This window comes from Drosophila subobscura, chromosome J (assembly GCF_008121235.1).
Source record: "Drosophila subobscura isolate 14011-0131.10 chromosome J, UCBerk_Dsub_1.0, whole genome shotgun sequence".
NCBI classification, from domain to species: domain Eukaryota; kingdom Metazoa; phylum Arthropoda; class Insecta; order Diptera; family Drosophilidae; genus Drosophila; species Drosophila subobscura.
This window is the reverse complement of record NC_048532.1, coordinates 12900019-12922091: the sequence shown is the minus strand read 5'-3', so window position 1 is coordinate 12922091 and position 22073 is coordinate 12900019. Positions and strand designations below refer to the sequence as shown.

Here is a 22073-nt window from a genome sequence, read left to right as displayed (position 1 = left end):
GTTCTGGCAGTCCTCTCGGAAGGTGATAATAATCAGTTGGCAGTTTTAACAAGACACACGCACGCCCCACGCACAGCCCCCACACCAGCAGCAGCCACACGCCACATGCCACACACCAACACACAAACCAGCAGCAGCCCATATAGACACATGGACACAAAAACAACAAATAAAACGAACTGTCGACGCTGCCTCCATGGTAATCCATCTTCACAATGGTTGCTCTTGGACACCAGTTATCTATCCATGCTGCTGGCTACTCCCTCGCTCACTCTCTCTCCCTCTTTCTGGGCACTAAATCCGGCAGTAAAGAAACTAGATACAAATATCTTTAGCCCTGGCTTTGATACGAGTATCTCCGTGCCTTTGGCCTCTGCTGTAATTATAGTGGCAGCTTATACTAGTCTCCACACTCCCCCCACTGCCCATTTCCCACTCCCCATTTTCCCATTTCCGTCTCCTGCCATTGACAAGTCCAAGTTGCTCCAACACAGAGGCAGAGGCAGAGGAGGAGGAGCAGGAGGAGTAGAGGCCAGTGAGCATATCAAGTGAACTGCCCAAAACACACACATGAGCACATAAAATGCACACAGACACACACACACACACACACACACACACACACACTCGCTGCAGTAGAAACACTCAAGAATGGGAAGAGAGAATGAGGAGCAGCAGGGACAGCACCGTAAAGCAGTCACATGTGTCCCCTCTCGCTCTCTCAGTTGATGTTCGTAAAGTTGATTCATTCATTGCCGAAATTTATATGACCCCGGGACCAGCAGCAGCAGCAGCAGCAGCAGCAGCAGCAGCAGCAGCAGCAGCAGCAGCAGCAGCAGCAGCAGCAGCAGCAGCAGCAGCAGCAGCAGCAGCAGCAGCAGCAGCAGCAGCAGCAGAGATTTTCATCGCGAGATTGCCCCTCCACCGGCAAACTATGATGTGCCATGCTGCTGGGCTGCGTAGCCCCCAAATGCGACGGCGAATGCGGATGCGTATGATGAGCCGAATGATGATGATATGCCACTGACAATGACGGTTACCCGTCTCCAAACTCCAGCAAATGGTGGCTAATGCCGCCCGCTCGCTGTGCCACGCCACGCACAAAACACCGCGTGGGGCAGCTGCTACACTCGGAGGGGGGCACAGTTTCTGCTTTTCGTAGCCAAATGATTTATCTCACAGCGGGACTGGAACAGAAGTGTTCCTCCGCGCTTGGTGGGGAGGCTTACTGCACAGGGAGAGGGGAATCCAATTAGATGGGTGCGAATGAGGTCTATGAAGGAAGAGGAGTGAAAGCTTTGGCAAAGCAGTTGCAGGAATCTGTGCAAAATGAATCGATAGGCAGCCATCGAATGTTGTGCGATCGATAAATGCTGAAGAGCAGGAGCTGGCAGTGGAAAACAGATCACAGAAAATACAATTTTCATTGATTTATTACTGTTAATTCGAGGGAAATTGTAAGTGCAACTGCAAAGAGATGGTAGAGCTACCAAAGAGTAACTTTCAACGATCAATTTCAATCATTTTCAATATCTTATTTGATATTTTTCCATAATTATTATTGCCTATAAATCATAAATTTCCGGTTAACAAAATTTACTTTCTATTTTCTCGCTGAACTACCATAAACCCACATGAATTTTCCACTTCCCCCCAACTCTTTTGCCCATCTGTTTCCCTGGTTATCCCCCGCACCTAACTCTTCTGCATTGCCTTCTTCCGCTTGCGCGCAAAAGCCACCAATTCAGCATCTGTCGGGCGATGCTCGCTGTAACGCTCCACCCAGGCATCGGCAACTTTGTAGAATTTCTTGGGATCATTGCGATACTCATTGGCCATGTCCAAGCTCCAGGCATTGTCCGGCTGCGGATCGTTGATGGTGGCCAGCAGGCAATTGAGCACCGCCTCAATGCGGGACGTGGGCAGCCAGTGTTCGCTCTCCAGGATGGGCAGACACACCTGTCCGCGCTCATTCACATTCGGATGATAGATCTTTGTGTTGATGTGGAGCCGTGGCGGCTTGAAGGGGTATTGCTGCGGGAAGTCAATCTCCAGCTTGTAGGCCCCTTTGTCGTAGGGCGCACTGATGGGCATCAGCAGGCCGTACCACTTGAAGATGTTGTCCGGTTCGACCTCCAAGCAGCGAAACTGCAGCAACTGCGTGTCCTCGATCATCAGCTTGAGTTCATTCTGCATTCGCTTGGGCCCATCCATGATGGGCTCCTCCTTCTTCGCCATGATTGCGGCTGTCTGCTGCAAGTCCAAGTGTGAAATGTTCGGCTGCTGCTTACTGAAGGGATTTTGTTAACGTTTTTAGCACAGGCTACTGTGAGGGGCAAAGGGCGGGGAATGGCTACTTGAATGCATGGCACAAAAATCCTTTCACATTCGACATTAATCCCCGAAATAGCCGGCTAGTCTGACGTCGACAGGCACTGACAGCAGCACATTAGGATCAAGCGCGGATGTGCGGCATGAAGCAAAAGGGAAAAGCCAAAGCCAAAGCCAGAGAGGCAAAAGCCCAAGGCAAAAACCCTCCACAAATGAAAAGCCGTTTTATGGGTAGTTGCAAGTTCTGTCCATGCCACTGCCACTGCATATTTATGGCGGAGATTTCATAAGCCTCGTGACATGTGAGTGGCATGTCTGGTCGAATAGAATGGCTGCTGCCCGGCTGGCTGCTGCTGAATGATGAGATTGCCATTGACATTTTAGTTTTCAATTAGTTCCCTGAGGCTCCACAAGAAGTTGTGCTCGGTGCGCTGGGAAACACTGCCCCCAGGGAGCAGAGCGCCGGGAAGAGCAATTTTTGTCTCATAAATATATAAAAAATAGCAAAAAAATATAAAAATTAAATAACAAAATATGCGATAGACGACCGTCGACAGGCATCACGGGGCGGTGCGTGTGTGTAATTATTTATATGCCCAGCGATGTCGATGTCATCATGTAAATGAAACCCAGAAGAAGGTTTCCCCCAAGGAGCAGCGACTACTACGCATAATTACAACTACATCTCTCTCTTACAGATCTCTCTCTCTCTCTCCTTTCCTCTTCTCTTCTATATATATTTATCTGTCTTGCTTTCGCTTCCTTCAAGTGTGATTGATAGCTGGCAGTGCCACTGCCCGGCCATGTCCTTTGCTGTTTGGGCAGCTGTCTCTCAACGGGCCAAAAGGTTCTCAACACAAAAAGATACGTTTGTATCTTCCAAGTACTTTAGTTTACTCTCCTTGATTTACGAGCGTGTGCTGCCCGCATTTAAGCATTGATTTGTTTCAATCAACGCACTTTAAATGCTTAATGGAAGTAATTGGGCTTGCGGTTTGAGATTGTGGTAGGTGCGAAAGGAGCTACTTTAGGGCTCCAAACTGCAGCTACTATATTTGGTCATCAATTGAGTTACTTAACAATTTAATGCAACTTTTGATGGCAGTCTGAAGGCTGTAGAAACCTCTCAATGAGCTTGTTTTGGTCTCATATATTTCGTAGCACTAATAATCCTGTTCCCATTGGCACTTATTGTTCTCTGCCCCTTAGGCACTTTCCTTGCTCAACCATTCACAAAGCTACCCGCTGACAGACATCCAGTTTTCCTTCATTTTTCCTTTTGTTTTTTTTGCTGCTTAAATCACAGTTAGCCTGCTGTGGGCCGCCTCTAATCGATAGTTTTCCCATAGTTAGCAAAATGCCCAAAAATTCTGTTGGGGCAAACCCCGCACAAAGTGGCGGCAACATGATAGATGCCTCCTCATCACAAAAGCGAGACTGAGAGCGGGAGGGAGAGGGAAAAACGCGGCGGCAGCCAAGGCGTCTGACAGCTCAGCGGGTAGCCACCCCATTCCCTACCGTTTTGGGTGTCCTAAGTGGTGGGCTGGGTGGAGGGGCTGGGTTTTTTGGCCCATCCATCGCAGCAGTTGCCGGCTGCCGTCGTCGCCATACTTTTAGCATAAACAGCCGGAAGCGGAAATGTTGATGACGCTCGGCGCGGCTCTCCGCTCTTTTGCTCTCTCTCTCTCTGTCATACAACTGTTGTTTGGCTGTGTGTGTGGGCTACACCCACATCTCTGGCTACTCATCCGTACCTCTGCCTCTGCCTCATCCTACTCCTACTTCCAGCTGCTGCCTCCTCCTGTTTCTCTCTCACTCGCTGACATCTCCACCGCATTTTGTGTCATTTGTTTAGCTGTCATTGCCGGCGTATTGCCGCTGACAGCTCAGCCTCAGCCTCTGCCTCGGCCCCTTCCCCCTTTTCCACTTGCTGTGTGGCGCCAAGATTCAAAGGGGCTCGCTTTTTTTTTCTATGAGAAATCAGCCAAAAATTAGCCATTGCCGCGCGGGGGCATTAAATCTAATCTGATCCGATTTTCTATTACCAATTGCCATAGACTCCCGCTGTGAGGCTGAGGCTTTGCTCTCTCTCACTTCGAGTTCCCCTTCCTTTCCTTTCCTGGCTGCGTGTGTGTGTGTGTGGCTCCTTTGTCCCTGTGTCTCTGTGTATGTTTTATCTCAATTTGCCTTGGGCCTGACTGTCGCTCCCCCCCTTTCCGTTTGTTTGTTTGTTTGTTTGTTTGTGCACTTTAATCTTTTTATCGTACTTTAACACTTTGGCTACAGTTTCGTTGACTTTTCGTGCCTTTTGTTCTCTCATTTGGGGTCCTTCATTAGCCTCCAGGCTATGGCCCCCTGCGCCTACTGCCACTGCCCCTCAAAAGGCGCGAAAAATGTCGCGTGCTGATTTGTGCCCTTTTTTTGTATTTGCTTTTCCGCTGGCTGTCATCGACCTTTTGCGCAGGGCTTGGGGTAGGTAACCCTTGTCCAGAGATCTGTCTATCGCTCGAGCGTCGTCCCACAGCCAGAGGATAGATGGCAAGATAGCCAGAGATCCTGACATATGATGCGATTAACATTGGAAGGACCTTAATTGATTTCAGCACAAAGGTCCTTAGCTGGGGCAGGGGCACTGGGAACAGGAATTTCCATGCAATTTCTCAGTCTTTTTGTTGTTGCCACAAATTTAAAATTAATTAAGCGGCGGCTTATCAAAAAGCAAATGGAGGCAAGCAGCCAGCCAGCCACTCATGCAGGCATTGCACACATGCAACATGCAACAGATTATTTATGTGTGGGGGGGGAACGACATCGTCATCGTTGCCCCATCATCATCATCATATCGTTGCCGCTTGCGTTGATGTGTGGCACGTTGCCATAGTATAATATTAAATTACATTCGAAGTAAATAAAAGCAAAAATGCGAGTGCACAGCAGAGGCAGCCTCAGAGACACTCCCCTGACTGTGTGTGTGTGGCATGCAACACCCCACTACAACCCTTCCATAGCTTCTGCCACCCCGTTGCATGCCAGCACCCCCATAGGCGCAGGCACTACCATTTCCAGACCCCTTTGGGTTGCCGTTTTCGTTGGAACTAGTTCCACTTGTGGCATGGACTTGCCAGGGTTGTATTTTTGGAATATTTAGTGTAAAAGCTCTCATTAGATAGCTGTAAGCCTGCTCAACTTTGGACTACTTCAATCTCGGTTTATATTCAATATTTTAGTTCAAGAAATGTGCAAAAATCTCCGCTAACTTGGAGCCACTCTGGAACTAGTTCCCATGTAACTACCTCCCCCCAACCCTTTTGTGCAGCTCACACTCGAGTACCCCACTGCTACCCGCTGCCTGTTCTCCTCTGTCTCTTCTCCATGGCTTAATTTGGAGCCAACTTTGTCATAAATAATGCAAACTGAAATGTTGCAGCAGCCTCCAGCCCCCAGACCGCCTCCCTTCTGCGAATCTGAGCCCCATCTTTAGCCCATTGGAGCATCCATTTCCCCGCTCCCCCTGCCCTGTCTGGGTACTGCTCCTGTTCGTCCTGCTGCTGCTGCTGCTGCTGCTCGTCTGTCGCTTGCTCGCGGGCATTACTCAATATGCAGTTAGCTGCTGCTGCTGCTGCTGCTCCGCTCAAACGTGCTGCAATTACGAGCGGGGGGAAACTGAAGCTACGACCAAACCTGAGCCTCTCCCCCCCCTGCTGTCACTCGCCCCTGCAGCTCTCTCTCTTGGCTTTTTGCAGCCACGTCATTTGTACTTAATGACTTTTCAACGTCGTGTGCGTGCAACATCAGTTTTCTTGAGGCTTTTTGGGCGCCCTCTCGTCGGATGGGGGGAGGTACGCCTCGTTCGTTGTTCGCTCATTTGCTTATTGCAGGGCCAAACCGGAAGGAGAGCCATAAATAAAACACGCACGCAACCTACGTGATGCGTGCCCCCCCGAGTGCCACCTGTTGCAGCAGCAACCACAGTTTGAGCACACATTTAATTGTAAAACAAGTTGCGGCAAAGCCCGAGAATTGTGCTTTAACAAGCAACCAAAAGATGACCCAAATCTGCCCCAAAGACAGGACTGTCTTAGGCTTAAGCCAAATGGAACTCATATTTCGAGGGGAACATCAAAGAAAAGCGAGGAAAAGACTAAAAGGAAATGTCTGCGAGTGGGCAGGAGGCTTTGCTTATCGGCAAAATGTTTAATAAAAACACAACTGACAGACGGGAGGAAGGGGGTCCACCCTTTGGCAGGGGCAGCAGCCGAAATTATTATATATGACCCAGCAAGACCAATGGGCAGGGCGAATCTCGATGAGCGAGGGCTGAGGCGGCCCCAAAAATGATTTAAAATCTTTCCCTTGACAGCTCACAAAGGGGAAAAACATGCCCATTCCATCTTTAAATGGTTTCTAGCAGTGTGTGTGTGTGTTTGTGTGTTTTTTCGGGCCATTAAAGGGAAAAAATGAAATGAAATTGAATAAGCGTGATTTGGATAGCCAACCGAAGCGTGCACACACAGCAACGTGGCAGCCCTGAATTCAATCCTGCAACAAATCTCTGACTGGCCAAAGGCAAACAACCTACACACCCCCCCCCAAGAAATATTTAAGGCGCTGCGTGGGGGCATGCCAATAAATCAAAGGCCCAAAAAAAGGTTTGCCCCAAACAATGCGTGGCGGCGGCATCTGTAGAAGTCTCTCCCTCTCCCTCTCCCATTACTCCTTTTATTCCTTTGAGACAACCTCCTCTCGATACTCATCCAAATGTTTGTTTGACTTAGGCCTTGTGGCAACTTTTTCGTTTATTTGTTCCTTGTGCAACTTTTTTGTTGTGCGGCAATTAAGTTCTCAACTTTCTGTACATAAATGCGCAGGAAATGTGAGCCTGGCTCCAATCAATGGACTATTAAAGCCTCTTCTGCTGCCTGTACACTTTTAGCAGTCACTGTCTGTGTGCTTTTTATGCATATTAATTGCCGCCAAAAAGGGGCCACACAATTTATAGTTCTCGAGTCCCTTTTCATAATTGGATTTTCACACAACCGCCACAGAGTGCCACCCCCCGCTGGGTCAAGTGCAACATCTCAGAACTTGCCACACACAATTCAATAAAATGAATGGCAGAGTGGCAAAGGCAGGGGAGGGGTGCGGAAAGAGTGTCAGAAATGTACACGAGAGTAGTGTTTGACCAGCAGAGGAGGAGGCGGCAAACTCAGTTAGCGCCTTGCCACACAGTGGAAAAGAAGCAGCAGCAGGGGCAGTGGCAGTGGCAGGCACAGAGGTCGAAGGGTCCTTTGACTGTGGCACAGAGAGAGAGAGAGAGCTGCAAAGCTGCTAAGCGGCTTAAAGTTGTAGAAAGTTTTTCTAAACGCATTCGCGTCACCAAAGGCGCCGCCAAAGTTATGAGTGGCCAGCCCCCAACCGCCCAGCCCCCTTGCCACAAGCACACAGGAGTGGGCTCTCCCCCTCCCTCCATCTATGCAGCTGATCCGGCCTACAGTTGGAGGCGCCACAAAGAGCGACAACAAGCGCTCCAACAAGTGCAGGCAGGCAGGCCGAAGCACTCCATCGTGTCGTCATGGCAAATGAAGTGAGGCATGGCGCAGGGGGGCGTGTGTGGAATGAGGCATGTAAAAGGATTATGTACGCTTAATATCCATTGATGAGAGAGTGAGAGAGAGAGAGAGAGAGAGAGAGAGATGTCGCACATAATGCTGTCATTTTTATGAGATTTTCCTCAAAGGCAGAGCTGAGGCTTCCCCCTGCCACTGCCACTGCCACCGCCCCACCTCAGACAGATAGTTGCAAGCCGAAACAGCTGCCACATTCACAGCACAGAGCCACAGTCCAACCCCCAAGGTCAGTTTTGAGGCCTAATTACAGATGCAGCCACCCCCGCGGAGAAAAAAACAAACCAAAATTTCACTTTCGGCAAACTTTATGCAAATATTTTCAGTGGCAAGTCGCAGAACATACGGCGGGCGGGCTGGGCAAATGTAATGAATATTTACGAGTCTGAGACGAGCAGTCCACGGGGCAGTTGCACGTGCAAAATCTGTGAAAATTTCCCACACACCCAAAAGAAAAGCGGCAAGAAATTGCCTTTCGAAATTTTCGAAAATTTACGCTCGAAATATTACTCGAGCTGGGAAAATTCTCATTTAATTATGAACTGTTAAAGGCCTAGGAAGAAGGACGGGGGGCTGGAGCAGGGGTGTTCCACTCCCCCTTTTGTGGATAATTAAAAGTGAAAGGTGTGCTGCATGGTTGGGCTGGGGCGGGGCTTATGGTGGCACAAGTGCAGCGCGGGGGTAATCAAAAATGTATCTTCCAGCGGAGAGAATCGAGTGAGACTTACCCCGACACAGCCCAGACACAGGAAGGACCTTTTTGTGTGTGTGTGTGGCACAGACAATGCCGCCCGGGAGTCGTTAGAGCTGGAGCACTGCAATGAAAATGTGTGGAAAAGCATTTACTTAAATTAGATTTCTGTATCATAGTTGAGGGAGGGTTAGAGTGGAGTGTGCGGACGGGGGAGGTTGCAGGGTTTTTGGGCATTAAGTTAGGGTATAAGTCGGATAAGTAGTGGCTGTTTATTGACTGCAGAGTGCCAGCCAGGAAGGAATTGGAAGAGGAATAGGAAGAGGAATAGGAAGAGGAATAGGGAACAAGAATTGGCATAGGGCACAGATTTTAGCAGTTAAAAATGATTTAGGAATGAACAAGAATAGTTTTTGCTGTCTAAATTCGAATATTTATATTTTATAAAAAATTATTTGAAATATTTCTCATACTTTTGGGAGCTGCAGATAATTCTCTAATTCCTGCTACAGCTCCTCCCTCACCCACAAAATTCTATCCTCAGCGCAAACTTTCTTTCTTTACTGCAAAAACTTCTTAAATTTCCCAAAGAAAAGATCCGCAGAGCATACAGACTTCTTCTATGTTTCTTTCATAATTGAATGATATTGTTGCAGCTGCAGCTGCAGCTTGCAGCAATGGCAAAGCGTCGAATCATGCTAGTTGTCGTTGAAAGCAGCTGCAGGAGAGCCACTCCTTTGCCCCTGCCGCTGCCCCTGCCCCTGCCCCTTTTGTATCGTGGACTGCTTTTCCTTTTGCTCTCTCCTATTTGAAATGATTTCTCATTGCCTTTAAGTTGAAAATCCCCCGAGTAAGCTGCTCATATTTACAAAATGTCTAATGAAAATATTTTTTCAAATCCCCCCTGCCCCCCGCCCGTGCCCCTTGTATGCTTCAGCGCTAAACTTGCTTGGCTAGAAAAAAAAAATCAAATTAGTTGCATGAATGGCGCCGGCAAATGCGCTCTCTGGCTGCGGATTATGGGGGCGTGGCACACTATCTATACGGGAGGAGGAGGAGGAGGAGGCAGCCCCTAAGCACACTTTCAATGGCAGTTTCCTGGCTCCCTTTTTTTTTGTCTGCAGCAGGAGCTGGTTCGAGGATTGGGTTGTGTAGCTCCAAGGATGCTTTTATGTGATTCATGCAGCCCGTGGTAGATGGTGCTTCATGTTTGTGTGCTAATTGCCAGACTCCAGGAGCAAGAGGGGGGAGCCAGAGTCAAGCAGCTTATCAGAAAATTCTTATCGCATTACTTACTTATGCCGTTTTACTTCGGTTATTTGTCATAATTATCCAGCATATGCGGGGTGGGGGGGAACGGGGAGATTCATTTGCCAAATGTGACTGCCCCACACTACTCCTCTCTCCCCTCTTTATCCCTGTCTGAAGTGGCAAAGCTTCCCCATTGAGTGCGAGAGAACGCATTGAAAATTGATGTCCTCTCGAAAAACCTGTGTCACATATGGACTCAGGCACACACAGGAGGCAGGAGACATGGAACGGAAGGCAGAGTCCTCTACCCCCCCCCCAAAGGAATCTCAAAATCTCGACTTTTAACTCTTCTCGCAAGCTGCATGAGAGAGAGAGAGAGAGCGAGAGTGCAGAGTGCAGCAACAAACAAAAATCAGATATCGCATTTAAAATAGAAGAAAATAAAGGGGGAGAAAGCGGGGAGGGGAGCGCAAAGCGCACGACTGAGTAGATGAGCAAAACAGCAGAAGGGGGAAGACAAGGAGAAGGAGGTAGCAAGAGGAGAGAAGAAATAGTCGGAGCAGGAGGGGCCAAGAGGAGCAAAGAAAAGGATGAGCACCAGAGACGTCGGGGGGTGCCGTGCAGCGTGCATGAGTGGAAGGCATGGAAAATAAGTAAAACTTCCAGCAAAAACAGGGCAAAAAGGCGACACACATTCACACACACACAACAAAAAAACACAAACAACAACAAAAAAGAATTGCAAAAAATCGAGAAAAATCAAAAGGAAACTGCAGACAGCAACAAAAAAGTGAAGGGCCGCAAAAAAACCAGAAAGGGTAGAGGAAAGTAAGCCTAAGTTTTGAATACTCTAAGGGAGATTATTGCTGATATAGAGAAAGAAGCTGCGATATTTGGAAAGTAATTTTTAATCCGTTGTTAATGCAGAAAAAATATACAGAAATGTGTGGAAAAATTAAACAAAAGAATGCAGAGAATTAATTCAGAAATGTCCAGAAAATATATACAAAAATTTGCAGAAATTTCTTTAAATTTATTTAAAATTATTGGCTAAAATTTCAAGAGAAAAGGGAAAACAGAGGGGGACCAGTTTGTTGATGAATAAACTGCACGAAAGTTCAACAAAAGGAAGAAATTTTATATTTATTTTATATTAATTCTATTCTATTAACTCCAAGCCAAAGATGGGTCCAAAGCCCTCTCCCAAGTCTGTACTTTCCGCTACATTCAGATACATTCAGCTACATGAAGATAACAAACATCCAAGCAACATCCGAATACCCTTCCGATAGAGCATCCAACAACAAAAACAAGCGCTCAAGGGTTAGTGGAGGAGTTCCATGAAAAGTGGAGGGTGCGGCGTGCTCGTTGGGGTTTAGGGGCACAAAAAACTGTATCAAGTAACTGAGCCGCGGCAAGCGGCAAGCATAGTGAAAATGCAACTGTGCGGAAAACTGTGCGAACATTTTCATTTTCAATGCAGCGCTCTTGGGCGACACACACACACACACAGGCACACTGAAAACCAAACAAACAAAACAGTCAGACAACATTAACAACAAACAAAAGCAACAGCAACAACAGGAGGAGCAGCAGCAGCAGCAGGGCAGAGGAGGAGCCATGGAAAGCTTGGAGGAAAACTAGCAAATAGACAACTTTAAGTACAAGGCGGCAGCCCACACACACACACACAACCACAACCACACACACACACACTTGTGACTCGTGGAAAACGAGGCAAAAAACTTGCTAAAAGAAATCGCAGAAAATCGCTTAGAATGCAGAGGCCCCCGCCAAAAAAAGTGCACCCCTCCCTCCACACACAAACACAGAAAGGAAAGCATATGGCGAAAGTAGGTATAGAAAGTAGGTGGCGGGCGTCTGACTTTTCTTTCAATTTGCAACATTTTTCTGTTGCACGTTCCACAAAAGAGAAAAATCTAAAAAAAAGCGACAACTTCCTTCGTAGCCTGATTTCCTGACGTTCCATGGCGACGTCGAAAATTGCAGGAAACATTTTTATTTAAAGGCCAAACCCCCTGTGCCCCCCCAGCTGCCACTGCTCTAGGCAGCGCTCACCTGACCGCAAATGAGACCAGAAATTATCTGTTATCCTTGTCCACAGACATTCCCCCCAGCAGCAGCAGCCTCACAGGGATATCTCAGTTCTTGTATCTATTTGTTTATAATTTAAGGAAAAATTCAATTAGCAGTGCTGTCGAAAACAGTCGAAGCCCGACAGAAGATGTGGCCCCAGCCCCAACCGCCCCTCACATTAATAATATAAACTTTCTTTTCGACTGCGGCTGCCAATCAGTTGTTGTGCGGCTGCTGAGTCCCAGGAAAGGAAAGGGGCAGGGCGAAGCCTTTAATAAACCCACAGAAAACTTGCCGAAACAATGGAACTACAGTGCCCGCAGCAGGACAGCAGCCCAAGGTACAGTGGGACCAAGGAAAAAAGGGGAACATCGAGGCGCAGATGACACTTTGGATCGCTATGAAAAAGTCGCGGCTGTAGATTTTTTTTTCTTTATTGTTTAGCTCTTTAAGCACTTTAAACCCTTTCCAACTGAGAGTTTTTCACCACTTTTAAACCACTTTTAACCACAGTGCATTCCAGTTAGATAAAGTAGAGAAAGCGATTGAGTGGAGAGTGGCAGAACAGGAAACGCTCCCATCTAAATGCTAACTGAATTGTTGTCTTAACCACGAGACAAGGCCCCCTCACCCACAGCCACCCCCTAGCCCCACTCAACACCTTTCTCTAAAACACAGGTGGGTGGTCTGGCTGCCTCCCTAAAAACTGTGGCCAAACCAACAAAAAATAAAAAGAGTTTCACAAAATTCATTTTTCGAAAATTGCAAAAATAAAGTAGAGAAATAGTTGAAAAAAATAGTTCTAAAAAAATGCAATTTGTTCGAGCAAAAAAAGAAGGAACATAAGTTAAAGTCGCGGAAGGGAATACCCTTTAGCGGGAGTGGGAAAATGTAGAGAAAAGTTTGAGATAATAAAGGAATTTACTTAAGGATATTAATGGTTAAAAAAAACACGCATTCTACGAGGGTTTCCTTCAACGTTTATATTTATTTATAATTTATTTAAGGAAGAAACAAGTTGGGAAGTGAACCAAAATCGATTAAAGAAGGGAATATGTGCGTCAGCTGTTCGGCAAACGTGTAACCAGTGGAAATGAAACGACTTGGAACGAAGAGAATGAAAGGGCAACCCGCTCGTCGTTGCTGTCTTGTTCGTGAGACTTCTATCACTTTTTTGATTCAATAACTTTCAAATTTGAAGCCTTGCAAATACCTGCTCCTACCCCACACCTGTCTGTCTGCCGTTTCCTGCGCTGCCAAAGTGCTGTCCATAATTGGAGTACCCCCATTGCGAGGGTATAAAAAGTTTAAATAACTTTGGCAACTAAATTTAAAGTGAAGCAAGGAGTTCGAGCAGCACTGTGGGAAGAGGATAACTCTACCAGAAGTGCACCAGGGGCAGGCAGGAGTCTGCCCACAGCCGGCAGAAGGCCTGCCTGCAGGAGTCGTGACAAAGTTGTGCAGCAGATAAAAAGTGCAGCAGACGCAAAACTAATTTGCGTGGTTATGTAAATTAGAGACAGGAGAGCCAGAGCCAGCGAGAGTTGCAGCAGCGATAAACTTGTTGAGGGCGAAGCCCAGAGACCAGAGCAGAGAGAGAAAAAAAAAGATGGGAGAAAGCAACAAAAAATCGCAGCACAAATGCGTAAACAAGGTGTGGATAATGTTCTAGAAAGCAGCGCAGCTCAGCCCTGCCCCTCTTTCGCTCTCTGCTAACAGCAAAACAAAGTCCAGCAGCGGCAGGAGCAGCAGCTGAAAGGCAAAAGCAAACACAAAGTTCACACACAACAGAGGCAGAGGCTGAGGTTGGGGCACAGGCAGAGGCTGGGGCTGGGGCAGGGTGCTCTGTGGCGTCTGATGCAGTGTCTGAGGCTTAGGCGGTTTCGTTTGCTCTGCTGCTGCTGCTGCTGCTGCTGTGGGTGGGTGGACTCAAGATCTTATATATATATACACGAATATCTCTGTATATATAATCCCTTAACCGCAAACAGATAACAGAAGAGCTAACCGCTGCACCGATGCCTTCTGCCTGCTGCACCCCGCCTCAAACAACTAAATAATGTGCCTGTAAATTTAGTGTCTGTATCTGAAAGATACACACACACACACACGCGCGACCGTTCTGTGAGTTAATTTTTAAGAGAGAGGCAAAGGCAGAGTGCAACAGAGCTTGGGCATAATTTGGACGCACCCCAAAAGACGGGCAAAGACACACACGGAGACGGCTGGGAGACGGCTGGGAGATGCTCCTGCTGCTCCTGTTGGAAATGCATCCAGCAGATACATCTGTCGGGTGTCTTGGCAACCGCAGCAGGCAGCAGCACACAGGAGTGGGGGTTGAGCCCAGGCTGAGCTGCTGCTGCTTTTGGGGGTTCTAAAGTCATATTAATAATTTTGTTGGGATTTGAACTTCAGCATTGGGGCTGAGACTTCACCGAGTCTATCGTCGGCTGCAGCTTCATGTGCCACATGCTGCTGCAGCTTCTATATGCCCCCTTCTACTGCTCCTTTCTTCTGCCACTCCCTTCCCTGCCAGATGCCTTCTACTCCTTCTGCATACCGCAACAACTTGTCTAGGCGGCAGCTGCTGGCAGAATCGGCATTGAATCCCAGGCAGGACTCCCCCCATTAAAGCTTAGTTACACTTGCAGCCCCGCAGCAGCCTTTCCCCACATGTTTCTGTTATTCACAGTTTTGTTTGCACATTTCCCATGCACACGAAAACGAATGAACATGAAAAAAAGAGAAGAAACGACAGCAAAATGCACATGAATTCTGGTAGGAAAAACATAGAAAAGCACACCTGTCCTGCTGCTGCCTGCTGCCAGAGTATGCCTGCCCCGTGATGTGGCACCTGTTGGTTTTTGAGGGGGGCAGCCTTTGATTTCTACTTCTCAGCAAGATTGCCACTTTCGAGTGTGTTTTTGGGTTTCCTTTTTTTTGTACAAGTTTTTGTATGCCAATCAGACCAATTTTTAGGGGCAGAGAGGGAAGGGATTTTTCCTTAGATTCTGCACAAATAATACGCCAAGATATAGCAGTTGTGGGGCGTAAATCCAAGCCCAAGGAAACTGATTAACAGAGCAAACAAAATTGAAGATTTGTACAGCAAAAAAAATGACAAAAAAGGGAAATTAATTTCTTTCCATCTGTGAATGATTTTGTATGATAAATGCCAAACACAGATGCAGATACATCTACAGATTTCATGGCTATCCACAAATATGAAAATATGTCTGGGAATCCCTGGGGGAACAGAGTCCCTGGGAATTTTCATGTAATTCCTTGTGGGGCTACGCCTCATATTTCTTGTGTGCATTATGGCATCAATATTTATTTGGGGTTCGCTGGCATTTCCCACACAAACAAACACACAGACAAATAATTTACACAGCCATAGAGCTGCGATGTCTTCAGATCGGACATCATTGTGGGCTGGGTTTAGGATGTATTCTCTGCCGCACGACGCACTAATTAGTGTCTGTGAATCCTCCGCACTGACATGTGATATTTTTAGTGTGCGGCTTTGTTTACAGAGAGAGTCCCTGTCGCAGCCACAGCAGACCCTGTCACACCCCCTGCCCTTGTCCTATTTTTAGCTGCAGTTCCGTTTGATTTGGTTCGTTTGTTGGGTCTCCCCCCTCGCTGTTAATGACATGCAAATCAACTTTGGTGGTCGTCGCGGCTTTTCCGGGAGGTTTTCCCAGTGACAAAAACGCGTCGCCGCTGCCGCGTGAATCTCAGTGGGAAACACACACACCAGCACCCCCGCAATTCGATTGTTGCCCCGTGCCCCTTGCCCCGTGCCACTTGTGTTTATATGTTTTTGACAGTTGATTGTTTTATTGAAATGTGGCACGTTCCGGCGCGTTTCTTTGCTGCCACCGCAGGTGGCGACCAGCAAATATTTATTATTTACTTTCAAGACTGTGAGAAAAATCAAAATTAAATCCAGGCACAGCCCACCCAACCCGCACACCCCTTTGGCAGCCAATCAACGCCGTAAAACAAATCAATTTCACTCAAAGGCGGTGGGAAAAAATCTGGCAAAATCATAAAAAATTTAATTAGAATTTTTAAATATTTAACAACAACAACAACTACAAAGTGCAACTAAATTGCAAAATTTCTTGTATCGAATGGCGCGGAAAAAACCGACTAAATCCGACGAATCACACGGCACGCGGCTTTCATTTCATTTTCATTTTGAGATTTTGTGGAAATTGAAAACGCAAATGAAATAAATCTCTGGACAAACAAAACAACAAAAAAATCACACCCAAAAATGTCCATTCTGTGCACTCTGCATTCTGCCGCTGATAAAAATGTAAAAAGGTATTTAAAATGTTTTCCAAATGCGGTTTCCAGCGTGCGGTTTTAATGGCAGCGCGGCCGCCAAAGTAAATGAAAATATTTGCGCCCCCAAACGAAATGAAAAATGTTTGGCCGCCAAAATGCGTGTCCGTCTGCTCCGTTCTGTCTATGAATAAAGAGGAAATTAAAAAGATACACGAGTGTGTTGTATTATAAAACACACTAAGCAACAACAGCCCAAAAATGTTTCATTCAGCCTCAGGATTCCTGCCCATGGGAAGCCGCTTTAAGGTGGAAAAACTGCTGCCTGTTTGCCGACAGATAATGATGGGTACGAAAAAAAACGAGAAGGGACGTGTGAGACGCTTCTTACGCGTCACAACTTTTATACCCGGCACTCAGTACTACATCTGCAACTTAGCGGTTATTTGTCAAATTTTACATTTTTTTCTTCATCTGTCATCTACATCAACAACACTGCTCACGCCAACACGCTCCTTTAGCTCGCCACCCTCCCCTATAGACACACACTGCAGAGTCGCGGCAGAGGCATAGACAGAGGCAGAGACAAAGGCAGAGACGTGTCAGGGGGAGAGGCCATAAACAGCGCGATGCAGAGTGTTAATGCTGCGGGACGGGGTGGGTTTGGCCACTGCAAATTAATTTCTTCATTGTGGCTTTAATAATGATCCAATCGTATCCTAATTTGGTGATCTGATAGATAAGGTCATTCCCTACGGAATGGCGTTTTCTGCTATCTTCAAAATTGTAGATTTGGGAGGTTTTCGCCCTTTTGCGGAGGCGGAAGGGGGCGTGGCTCATTTTTGAAATACACTTGTAACAGTGTGAGCATACAGAAGTCTGGATGCAAAATTTGGTGGCTCTAGCTCTTATAGTCTCTGAGATCCAGGCGCTCATAAGGACGGACGGACGGACGGACGGACGGACGGACGGACGGACGGACGGACGGACAGACAGACATGGCCCAATCGACTCGGCTATTGATGCTGATCAAGAATATATATACTTTATGGGGTCGGAAACGTTTCCTTCTGTGCGTTACATACAACCGTTATCCGCACAAATACAATATACCCTATTTACTCTTCGAGTACCGGGTATAAAGATGGGGAATTGCACAAAAATACACATAAAATGTCTAGTTCCGAGACATAAAGATGTCTCCTCTGATGGGTTCCATGGGAGACCACAATCAGCCATATACTGCATAGCGTTCCATTCCACCATTTCCCTGGCACAGATTTTATGACTCTCTCTCTCACTCTCTTCGTCCGTCTCTCCATCGTCAGCGTCGTCGTCGTCTGCTGTCAGGGGCATAAACCAGGAGATCCCTCAAGCATGGCCAAGCAGCGTCCACCACCCACGCAATAAAAAGAGCAAACACACAACAAATATATGCAAAAACCACTCGAAATGTTGGGAATGACCGGGAAGCTAGAGGCGACACTGGGATACCCATTGAGCAGTTTCTGGCACATCCTGATAATTGATTTTAGTTTGAAGGAGCTGAAATTATGATCCCAAAATGGCATTTAATATTCGATAGAAGAGCCAAGCGATAGCTGGATTTCGCACTTAATTTCTGTACATTTTGGGTATAAAAATGCTTCCATTTGGAGCCTAACAAAATTCTTTTATGATTCTGATTTCTGGAAAAGGGTATACAAACGTCTATAGACAAACCGTCTGCTAATTAAAAACTGTACACAAATTACCAATTTTTAATTTGAAAATGTGGCACGAACTTTAATTAGCCGCGCCGCTGCCTGCCCCCCGCCCACGCCCGGGAACAGCAACAACTTTATGGCACTTGGCGCCACAACACCGATGTTTGCCAGAGTGCAGCATATCAAGACTTTAGTATTTATTGGCCAACAAGGCGTTGGTGCAATTTATGGCCAAGAGTGTGAACGTGCACCGCCTGTCGCCCGAACGCCCGCACCCCCGGGAAGGGGTGCCCTCCCTGCTCTCTCCTCCTGTCCGACCACGAGGCCGCAAAATCCACAGAATAATTTCGGTTGCTGGCAAATGCAACAGCAGCAGCAGCAGCAGCAGCGTTTTGGCTGTGATTTGGCTTTGGCTTTGCCATTCTCTAATTTTTTGCACTCGTTTTTTCCTGCTGCTGGAACGGTGCATCATGTGTGTGTGTGAGTGTGTGTGTGTTTGTGTGTCGTGTGCGAAGTGCGTGTGGGGGATTGTGGCTTTTACCACGCGCTAGAAATAAATTTTGCCAGCACCCGAAAGCGATTTAATTTGCGGTTTTTGTCGTCCGTCGTCGGTCCCTTGCGATTCGAAATTGATAAAAATGTATTTTTGGGCTGGCAAAAAAAGCAAACGATTAAGCAACAAATCAGCGTCAAAGCTGTGCAAAATGTAGCTAAAAAATACAATGGGAAAATTAATCTAATGGAAAAGAATATAAGGAAAATGCATCTGAAATATGCAAAGTCGTAATTCGCATCAATCAGTCGAAAAGAAATGAAAGAGAACTCAAGAATAAACATGGAAATAGATTTCTCAATAGAAAAATGAAGGCAAATTCCGTAAAGTAAATGAAATTAATCTGTTCCAATATACACAAAAAGAAAGAGAAAAACTGCAGCAGAAATTCTAGAAAAAAAATCAAATTTGTTGCATTATTTCAACTTTAAATGCCGAAGTTTTGAATTTTAGGCAGCAACATTGAAGACCCAAACCCAAGCCCAAAACAAGTGTGCAAATGTCTGTGTCATGTGTGTGTGTGTCTAAGGTGTACCAGCAAAGTGTGTGTGTGTCTATGGTGTCTCAACAAGCTGTATGTTGTTATACTTTTTGTGGCAATATTGCCACTTCTGTCGCATTACCGAAATCCACGCATCGCAGCGGCGACGAATGGTCTGCAGGTACCGCTCCTCCAGCGTCTTGTAGGCCAATTTGTAGTATGGTGGCGCCTCCGAGCAGACCACAAAGTCATTTCCATCATCCAATAAATCCTGAACACGCAGCCAGAGCTTCTTCAGGTACTGTGCCCAGGCCAGGATCTCTTCGGGATCGCCATCGGCGGTTGATTCGGACAGCAGCATCGACATTTGATGGAAGAACTTGAGGCTTGAGTGGCGCAGACCTTGGAGGCTGGAAGAGGGCTTCTGCAAGGCCTCCAAAAAGTTGCGGTGGATCTGCTGCGCCTCACAAGACTTCACGGGATGATGTATGATCCCCTGTAGAGCTTTGGCGAGTCTCACTTTGATAGCCGTCAAAGCCTTGACTAATCGCTTGGCCTTTGCTTGTGGCAGCTGCGGCAACGAGCGGAGCATCCATTGGGCTTGATGCGTGCGCAGAGTCAGCCGGAAGGGGATGTTCAGGAGCTCCATTTGCGGCAGCTGCACCACACGCCTCAGCATCCAGTCGCTGGGCACCTTCAGGGCGATCTCCGCCAGGTTGGAGCACGGCAAATGCACAAAAATCATGCTGGAAAATGGCGAAAACGTTCCCTCAATGATAACTCTCAGCTGCCACGTGGCTGCAGTGGTTTGGTTCTCCTCCAGCAGCCCAAAGAATCTCTCGCACTGCTGTTGTTGCAGGGGCAGTGGCAGGGCTGTGGCCATGCAGACACCCACCAAATGCTGCAACTTGTCCTGCAGCTGGAACTTGACGTTCAACAGTTGCCTCGTGTAGCAGCGCACCGCCAGCAGGCGAGTGTGCAGCAGTCGCTTCAGGCTTTTCCGCATAATCTTCGCCAGTGGCACGTGGGGGGAACAGGCCAGTATGCTGCCAAGTACTGTATGAACCGAAGGTGGCTGCATGTAAGTGTGGTAAGCGATAAGCAGGCGCAGCACATGATCCGGATCCTCCATCTGCAGCTGCTTCAGCATCTCTGGAGCGTATTGGGGCCGCGGCTGGTGGGCACAGCGCACTTGGTGGCAGCCCAGATCGTGCAGGAACAACGTCTTGAATGTGTCGTACAGATCATCCTTCAGGATGTCATGGTGCTTGGCCACAAACTGCTCGTTGCAGCGCGTGTCGCAGAGTGTGGCCACAAATGGTGCCGCCTGCCGCACATGACGGCTGATGAAGCGCAAGGTCGGGGCACTGCCGCGGCGATCCTTTTGGACTCTCACGTAGCTCGTCATGCAATCCAAATGATGCTGTCGAAAGGGAAACTCTCCGCTGTGGTTCTGCAGGGTGCCCGTGTGCCACCAGGCGTCCAGGATGCGGCAATATTCCTCCAGTGAGTGCAGCAACAAGGTGGCAGCCATGGCGGCGTGGCAGTTGGGAAAATGATCCTCCGACGTTTGCGGCTTGGCGCTGAGTTTAAACAGCTGCTGCAAAAGTTGCAGACAACAAGCGGCAGGCGGATCTCTGTCCAAGTCTATGCCAAGCGGCAGCATGTCCGCCAGCAGCTGGAGACGCGCCATGGGCGCCACGGCGGCATGCAGAAAGTGCTGCAGAGTGCCAAGCTCCGTGCCACGACGCACGCGACGCTCGTAGTCCACGAGAAACTCCATCACGGGCAGCAGTAGCTGCTCCAGTCCTTGGGCAAAGCAAATGAAAGTCTCCATGCGATGGCTGCAATCGATGAACTGCCGCAGCTGTTGCATCTGCCACAGAGACTCCAGTATGGGATTGTGGGCCAGAGTCTGCGCGATTTGTGTTGCATCTTCACGCAGCTGCAGGCGCTGATCGATCAGCACAAAGTTGCCACAATTTCGTGGCGCAAAGAACATGATGAGCAGCTCTCGCAGCAGCAGCTGCTCCTCGTTTATGGGCTCCACGCAGAGTCGCAGCTGCTCATGGAGATATTCCCCATAGTCCGTGGCAAAGGCCCGACGCGGATCATCCTCTCCCCGATTGCAGGGCATCAGTGTCTGCTCATATATAGTCTCCACGCGTTGATGGAACAACTCCTCGGCTGTGGGAATGTCTTCCGGCAGCACTTCCACTTCCAGTTGCCGATTGCAATTCGCATTGTAGATGACCGTATTGGAATCGGAATCGTAATCCGTCTCGAAGTAGGGCTCATCCTCCTCCTCCTCATTAAATGGAACGTACCGCAGCCAAGTGTCCTCCAGATTCTCTTGCGGAATTGAGCCCTCCTCGGGGCCCAGCTCTTGCTGCAGGCTGCTGATGGACACATAAAACTCGATCAGGCGACACGGCAATTCCTTCATTGGGTGCACAGCCAGCCATGGATCTTGCAGCACTATTTTGGTTAGACTTTTGAGGTCGTCCGCCACATCCCCCAGCTCCTTGAGGCGCAATCGCAGCATAAAGTCCGACAGTCGCTCCTTCACAGCATTCGCCGATTGCTCATCGAAGGCTTCAGGCACCGAGAGGGTTTGCTCGGCACTTGCCAGCAGCTGCTTGTAGTGGTCCGAGGTGTCCGTGCAATCCCCGGGTATGCCCAGCAGCAGTTGCACCAATTGTGGCACATTGCGGGCAATGCTCCGCTGGAGACGCAGCTCCTCCTCGGTCGCCGGTGCTGGCTCTGCCTCCGACTCGGAATCCAACTCTGTCTCTGATTCTAGCATCGTTTTTGCTGAACTAAATATATCTCGACAATTGATAGAACAATAAGGTAGACGCTTGCTCTGAGACTGAATACTTGAATTGTTTTGATTTGATAATTTTCGAGCTAACAATTTTTTAAACTTTTTAAACCCCAACCAGCTCTGAGACCGATGTGGAGCAACAGAGAGAAAAAAGAGAGAAAAGTACAAGCAGCTTATGTCAATTTTCCAATGGCTTACAAAATGCTTAAAAGGGAA

General features: G+C 47.8%; 2 protein-coding genes across 2 annotated transcripts; both read right to left on the bottom strand.

Moving 5' to 3' along the window:
* Window positions 1–1692: 1692 nt before the first annotated feature.
* On the bottom strand, window positions 1693–13896 carry LOC117894896 (ubiquitin-conjugating enzyme E2 L5). The gene is made up of 2 exons (XM_034802186.1): window positions 13886–13896; window positions 1693–2246 (listed from the first exon to the last, which is right to left on the bottom strand). Exon 2 carries the CDS (start codon window positions 2236–2238, stop codon window positions 1696–1698), a length of 543 nt encoding a protein of 180 aa, XP_034658077.1. The 5' UTR covers window positions 2239–2246; window positions 13886–13896; the 3' UTR covers window positions 1693–1695.
* A 5181-nt stretch (window positions 13897–19077) lies between these two features.
* On the bottom strand, window positions 19078–21836 carry LOC117893481. The gene has a single exon (XM_034800111.1). It carries the CDS (start codon window positions 21834–21836, stop codon window positions 19104–19106), a length of 2733 nt encoding a protein of 910 aa, XP_034656002.1. The 3' UTR covers window positions 19078–19103.
* Between the last annotated feature and the right edge of the window lie 237 nt (window positions 21837–22073).

Bases quoted from the DNA above. Each gene is read 5' to 3' on its own strand.
- LOC117894896 (XM_034802186.1), bottom strand. From the start codon at position 2,238: ATGGCGAAGAAGGAGGAGCCCATCATGGATGGGCCCAAGCGAATGCAG.
- LOC117893481 (XM_034800111.1), bottom strand. From the start codon at position 21,836: ATGCTAGAATCAGAGACAGAGTTGGATTCCGAGTCGGAGGCAGAGCCA.